At 43.5% G+C, this 7,697-nt stretch overlaps 1 protein-coding gene across 2 annotated transcripts in view; it reads left to right on the forward strand.

Annotated features, from left to right (window-relative positions):
* Positions 1–7,697, forward strand: part of CCDC191 (coiled-coil domain containing 191) — a 79,160-nt gene that overhangs the window by 41,637 nt on the left and 29,826 nt on the right. For both annotated transcript variants that reach the window (XM_014545386.1, XM_014545387.1), the window contains 2 exons: positions 5,780–6,237; positions 7,215–7,327. In XM_014545386.1, the coding sequence (XP_014400872.1) occupies positions 5,780–6,237; positions 7,215–7,327 (571 nt within the window). The remainder of the gene's footprint in view (positions 1–5,779; positions 6,238–7,214; positions 7,328–7,697) is intronic.

The raw sequence follows: 7,697 nt of genomic DNA on the forward strand, positions 1-7,697 counted from the left end.
TAACTGCCTCTGTCTTGGCCCCTACCACCGTGGCTTTGTCCAGAAGGACGTCCGGAAGATGTCTGGTCTATCCCGTCTAATTAGCATATTACCCTTTTATTAGTATAGATATAAACTTTGATGTAGCTCAAGCTTAGGAGGGACATAATAGAGGGAATTTAAAACAACTAAGAGAAAGACTCCTTCAGGAACAGATAATATAAAGCATTGTTTACAACTCTTGAACTCCTCTTATTTGATCATACATTTTCTTCCTAAATGAGCCTTGTGACTTATAAGAGGGGAATGTTTATGTTTTTATTTTTCTAGTGAGAAAAATCATAGATATTAATTGTAGCAATTTGGTAGGAGAAAATGACAGATGAAAAAGAAAAATTGCCTATAATTTCATTATTTGGAGATAACCACCAGTAACATGTTGAAGTAGAGCCATCTAGTCATTTCTCTATTCAGGTATATCCAAAGTTTGCTTTTCAGTATTTTATTTAGCTTTAAATTTTTCTTCAGTCAAATAATTGAGAACATTAATCTGCCATAATACAGAAAAAGGAAGGCCATGTATTTTTCTTTTTAATAATAATATTTTTCTGCTTTTCTAAAAGATATCTTTTGCATTTCATAATATAACATGAGAATTTTTTTAAGTCAGTAAGTCTTCAAAACAGTAGTTCTCAACTGAGCATATACTGTAGAATCAGACCACTAATTCAGAATCTCGCAGTGGAGCCCTTGTAGTTTTTTAAAGTTCCGCAGGTGAACCTGATGAATATTCACCCATGAGTTAAGTACTACCATTATGTGCCAAATATTGTAATGGCTGCATGATATTCTATCATGAATTATAAGGTAGAATCTGTTTACTTCCTCCTCTATTACTGGACATTTAAGTTGTTTCCAGTTTGCCACAATTGCAAACAGAGCTTCAGTGAACATCCTTGTAGTTAAATCTTTGCACACGTCCATAATGCTTTACCTTGGATAATTACCTAACAATAGAATGCACATTTTAAAGACTCTTACCAAGTTGCCCTTCCAGAAAGGTTGTACCGTAGGAAGTGCCTGTTTTCTTTTCTGATAACATATTTTAACATATTTTTCATTTTTACCAAGTTAACAGGTAAAATATTTTCATATTATTGCTTCAACATTTGCAAGTAGGTTTTTTTTTTCTGTTGTTGTTTTCAATCCTTATCCAAGGATATTTTTTTCCATTGGTTTTCAGACAGAGTGGAAGGGAAGGAAGAGGGGGAGGGAAACATCCATGTGAGAGAGACCTATGGATTGGTTGCCTCCCACACGCGCCTTGACCAGGGCCAGGGATCAAACCTGCAACTGAGGTACAAGGTATGTGCCCTTGACCAGGAATCGAACCCAAGACCCCCCAGTGCGTAGGCCAAAGCTCTAACCATTGAGTACCAGCCAGGGCTGCAGATTTTTAATTACTACTGAGGTTAAACATTTTTTACATTTCCCATTTACATATATATGTAGTACATGAAAGTGGATATAGTAAGATAGATACATAGTGACTTGTCTTCATGCCCTTTTTTCTACTTGATTGTTTATCTTTTTCTTATTTACAGGAGCTCTTTATATTTTTAAGACCATTGATGCTTTTATTATTATGTTTTGCAATCTTTTTTTCATTCTGTCATTTGTCTTTTTGGTTTATTTATGGTGTTTTGTGCTATACACAGTTAAGTTTTTATAAAGGCAATCCTACCAGTTTTTTTCTTTCATAATTGCACTTGTATTTGAAAAGCCTTTCAAAGGAGGTGCTCTACCCACTCACCTCCACCCCAGGCCCCTCCATCCCTCCACATAATGCTGTTAAGTACTTAACTCAGATGTGTGAAATTGAAGTGGGCACTAGAGGGTCCCCAACCTTGTTTTTTACCCTGACTCCTGCTAGTAAGTAGTTAGTTTTCATTTAAGCTTAGTCTCTCAGCAAAGGGGATCATGAGGATGCTTATTGTGCCTTATGTAACATCCTGGTCTCTTCCCCTAGGCAGTTTACCTACCTTTATGTCAGTCAAAGGATTTTGTTTCCATTGAGACCCAGGAGAGTCTTCTATCTTGGGAAATAGCTGTGTGGAACCTTTTACCTTACAGAGTTCCACTGTTACCTTTCAATGAAAAAAAGGAAGTCAGCAGAAAGTATTTTTTTTCCTGTGTAAAGAAGAAAAATTACTAAAATACTTACATAATTTAGACTCAAGTAAAAGGGTCTCCAAATATCTGAAATCAAAATCAAAATAATTTATCAATAATTTATCTAGATTGTAAAAAAATTAGAGCAAAAATTAGAGAAAATAAAGGGCTATAATAGACTCGGCAAGTTACTAGATAAACTCTAATCTTTCCCAGAGTGTAAAGTATAACATGAACAATCTATACTAATAAAAGGATAATATGCTAATTAGACTGGATAGACGGGACGTCTTCTGGCCATCCTTCTGGACAAAGCCACGGTGGCAGGGGCTGAGGCACAGGCGGTTAGGAGCGATCAGGCAGTCAGGCAGAGTGGTTAGGGGAGATCGAGCTGGCTAGGGAGCAGTTAGGGGCATCAGGCAGAGGCAGTTAGGGGTGATCAGGCAGGCAGGCAGGCATAGGCGGTTAGGGGCGATCAGGCTGGCAGAGGGGTTAGGGGTAATCAAGCAGGCAGGCAGGCAGAGTGGTTAGGAGCAATCAAGCAGGCAGGCAGGTGAGTGGTTAGGAGCCAGTGGTCCCGTATTGCAAGAGGGATGTCCAACTGCCGGCAGTCAGACATACCCCAAGGGGTCCTGGATTGGAGAGGGTGCAGGCCAGGCTGAGGGACGCCCCCCCCCCACCCACTCCATGCATGAATTTTGTGTACCAGGTCTCTAGTGAAAATATAAAATCTTTAGTTAGATGCGCATTAATTATACAATCATATGAACTCAAGTACCATAAACACATATATTATACCTTGAAATTTTTCAGCATTATCAGTTAGCTAATAATAATAGGTGATTTTCTCTGATTAAGCCAGATTGTTCAGTTTTGTTCTATTAAGTACAATCTGTACCAGTAAGCTTTTCTCTCTTTCTCTAATTTCACCTTAAAGAGTTACTATGATCCAAAAGAAATCTTGTTGCTGTACTCAAGGCTTTTACAGCCTTGCTGGGTTAATAATATGTCATTACCACAAAGTTTAAAAGGGCCTAAAACATGTACCCCGCTTGATGCTAAATTACTTAAGCAGGTGTTCTCATGAATAAATGTCCACTGACATTTCTGAAATAGAAGGTAATTTTTAAAGTATTTAACATGTCAGAGTTTTCACATACCACATCTTTCACTTCAGCTGAATATAAAGAAAATATTTCCATCATCATGAAAAATATCTTTGAGTACCCAAGTATGGCTCCCTGTTAGCACTAGAGGTTTCTAAGATATGTAAGATAATTCACAGTATTTTTATCCTTATACCACTGCAGATGGCAAAATCAAAAACTGGTTAGACATTAGACCATGGCATCAAACCATTCTAGAAAAGACATTTTTAACTATGACATTATATTGGCAAGGTTAAATTTTTCTGATTAAAAATTCTGTTTTCTTTCCTTCTGTATAGAACTTGTAATTGTGATACCTCAGTCTATTAAATGAGATATAAATGATAAAGCTTTGAAAACCATTAAGCCATGTGCTAATACAAAATAGTATTAGGTAACATTATTCTTATGTAACACAGATATTTGTCCATTGATCCTGGGTGTGCCAATATTTCCCACAAATAGATTGTTTTAGAATAACTAGAGACTCTAAACTTTGATCCAGGCCTTAATCCTAATATATAAAAACCCTGGGTCCATCACATCCATGACTGGGAGGCTCGACCAACTGGAAGCTCTGACTGCTATGGCTGCAGGCACAGTGACCCAGCACTCACTGCTGAGGGGGCTGCGAATCAGGCCCAGAGAGAGGCCTGAAGAGAGAAGCAGGGTCTAATCCGTAGCCTCTGTGGCAGCTGTTGATCAGCACTTGCCTCTCTCTTTAGCTCCAGGCCTGGTCATCAGCTGTGCCTCCATTTCTCTCCAGGCCTTTCTGATCAGGCCCTGTTGATAGGCCCGGAGACGCTGACTGCCATAGAAACCGACCAATCAGAACCAAATCTGGGTCAACTGTGAGGAGCCAATGGCTGCCTAGGAGGTGGAGCTTTTGACACTGACTGGCATAGAAACCGACCAATCAGAACCAAATTGGCTGGCAGAGGAGGGCAGTTGGGGGTGAGATCAGGCCTGCAGAGGAGGGCAGTTGGGGGTGATCAGGCAGGCAGAGGCAGTTAGGGGGCGATCAGGCCGGCAGGGGAGGGTAGTTGGGGGAGAGATCAGGCTGGCAGGGCAGGGCCATTGGGGGCAAGATCAAGACGGCAGGGGAGGGCACTTGGGGGCAAGATCAGGCTGGCAGAGGAGGGAAGTTGGGGGCGAATAGGGGAGGGCAGTTGGTGGCAAGATCAGGCCAGCAGGGGAGGTTAATTGGGGGTGAGATCAGGCCGGCAGAGGAGGGCAGTAGGGGATGATCAGGCCGGCAGGGGAGAGCAGTTGGGGGTGAGATCAGGTTGGCAGGAGAGGGCAGTTGGGGGCAATCGGGCCAGCAGGGGAGCAGTTAGGTGTTAATTAGGCTGGCAGGGGAGCGGTTAGGGAGTGATCAGCCTGGCAGGCAGAAGTCGTTAGGGGCAATCAGGCAGGCAGGCAGGTGAGTGGTTAGGAGCCAGCAATCCCGGATTGTGAGAGGGATGTCCAACTGCTGGTTTAGACCTGATCCCACAGGCAGTTGGACATCCCCCGAGATTGGAGAGGGTGCAGGCTGGGCTGAGGGACACCTCTCCCAGTGCATGAATTTTGTGCACTGGGCCTCTAGTCTTAAAACAAATACCCTGTGATTAATTTACTAGTGGCAAGAGAAGCATTGAAATAACTATTATTAAAGAACTATTTTAATGAGTATTATTGACTAGAGTCCCAGTGCACGAATTTGTGCATGGGTGGGGTCTGGCCAGCCCACCCTGATGGGGGCCTATCGGGCTGGGCCAGTGGTGGGGAGGGGACGAGGGAGGTTGGCCGGCCAGTTCCGCTCCTGATCGGGGTTGCGGGGGCTGATAGGGGACCAGGCCAGCTGGGGGGAGGGGCCACAGGATGTTGGGGGGCCGATTGGTTGCCCCAATCGGGCCAGTTGGCCACTGCAGTTCACGTCATAGCAACTGGTCATTCCAGTCATTTCATCATTCTGGTTGCTGGGTTTTTATATATTTAGATTTATAAAGGTATTCTTTAGTTTTCAAATATTCTTGAGAAAAACTATATCCTTTGCCACAAAATTTTCAATTTTCTGCAAAATTCAGTTAATTCATGCAGATTAAAATTCCTGTGATATATATCTGGAGTAATCTTGTCTAATTTACAAATGAACTATCCAAATTAGACATCTATGAGAGCACACTTTTCTGATTACAAATGTTCTGGCCCATGTCAGTGGTTTGTACAGCTGTAGCTATTCTCTCCCTCCCTCCCCCCCACCCTGCCCCTCCCACACACACAGTTTTCCTGGCCAGCAGCATTGCACATTCTAAGAGTGGCTCTCAGGGTGAAGACTGATGGCCTGTGAGATAGCCAGACCAGGCGCACAGGCACCTCTGTCTGGGGTGCGGGGTGGTTGTGCCATTGAACAGAACAATGCTGACTGGCTGAAGTTGGATCTCGGCAGCACAGTCCTTCAAACAGCTGCGCTCTGTAACCTTTTTCTTCTCTCTCAGGTGACTGCCGGGCCCCTTTTGTGGGAAAAGCCTCCCTCAGAGAGCAGTGATTGCATGCCTACCCCCCACCTGGGAAGACCAACAAAGAGCACCTTGCAAGTTCCCCTCCAGAATGTCCCTCTGAACACCTCTGACAATAAGCTGCACAAGACCTTGGATGTTGAGGCCTCCCAGCAACCTGACAGCGACGAGAAGCTCAGAACCACCAGCCAGAAAGCAAAGCCCATTTGCATGGGCCGTTTCCACAATCACCATGTCTTCCAGCAGCAGCTGATTGAGAAGCAAAAGAAGAAACTTCAGGAACAGCACAAAACAATTCTGGAGCTGAAGGAAAGCCAGAGGCTGGCGCAGGCTCGGTGGGCAGCAGAGCGCAATGCAGCCATCATGGACACACAGAGCCGCCTGCTGTCAAACGCCAGAGAAGAAGAACCTGAAAGAACCTGCCAGGTGCTTTCAAAGTATGTCCATTGCATCAGAACACTCTCTGGACTCATTATTTGGAATTTTTCACTTTGTGGTAGACGGGTTCCTGAACTCTACCTGGCTTCCAGGCTCTGTGATCTCTGCTTTCCTTTTGTTGTGCCCTCTCAGATCAAATAGGCCCATGCATTGTGATGGGTACATGGCAGATATAAATAGGTCTTTAAGGCAAGCGACTACCTAGAGCAGTGATGGCGAACCTATGACACGTGTGTCAGAGGTGACATGCGAACTCATTTTTTTGGTTGATTTTTCTTTGTTAAATGGCATTTAAATATATAAAATAAATATCAAAAATGTAAGTCTTTGTTTTACTATGGTTGCAAATATCAAAAAATTTCTATATGTGACACGGCACCAGAGTTAAGTTAGGGTTTTTCAAAATGCTGACACACCGAGCTCAAAAGGTTTGCCATCACTGGTCTAGGAGTTCTTTTTACCAATAAAAGAGAAAAATACCTACTTGCTTTAGCTTGACTTAATGGGTTTCTGATCATGTTAAGTGCTGAGAAGTCAGGTCAGACAATATCGGGTCCAAATGGAGCAGTCCCTCAGGATGGTCAATTATCTAGCTTAAATTTATAGTTGTTTTGGATAAAAGTAAACATTTTTGAGCCTGAAATAAGAGTCCACATTTCCTAAAAGCCATTTAGGATGGTTTCAGAGGTGCTTGAGATATACTCAATATTTGTGACAAATGGTAGGATAAGTGGGTGACACTATTGATTTGAAGTACTGGGGTGAGAGTGGGAGTGCTTCACACACTGGAGGTGCAGGCCAGTCACTCAACCTTTCCATGCCTTATTACACCAATTTATCCAGTGGGTGTAGTAATGCGTGGTTATTTCAGAGAGAAAGGATTACAGTTTTTAAAATTTTTGAGTTCCTCAGGTGCAAGGGCTTTGAACAACGCTGGTTATTGGTCTGAATTCTTTTTTTTTTTTTCCTTCTCCAGTTCTCCTGTTGCTTCCCCTGGGACTGAAGGTAGTAGAAGCAACTCCCAAAATTATCTTTCTGGACCCAGAAGGAACCCAAGGAAGCTGATGGCACCCCATCCCATACTTAAAGGCAGGGCTGTCTTGGTTTGGCCTTGGTGGTGGTTATCTTCCCTGGTGGAGTAGAGTGTGCTGGGATTGAATTCAAGCCACTCTTGGGTTTTAAGCTTGGCAGAACCTGGTCAGTCTAAGGTGGGTAGACACGTGAGAAGTGGAATACACCAGAGCGCTCCACAAATTTTCTCCTGCCTCTTCTGCCACACTTGGGGCCTTTCCAGCCAATAAAAAAAATTGCTGCCGAAACCGGTTTGGCTCAGTGGATAGAGCATCGGCCTGCGGACTGAAAGGTCCCAGGTTCGATTCCGGTCAAGGGCATGTACCTGGGTTGCGGGCACATCCCCAGTGGGAGATGTGCAGGAGGTGGCTGATCGATGTTTCTCTCT

This window comes from Myotis brandtii, unplaced genomic scaffold (assembly GCF_000412655.1).
Source record: "Myotis brandtii unplaced genomic scaffold, ASM41265v1 scaffold406, whole genome shotgun sequence".
NCBI lineage: Eukaryota > Metazoa > Chordata > Mammalia > Chiroptera > Vespertilionidae > Myotis > Myotis brandtii.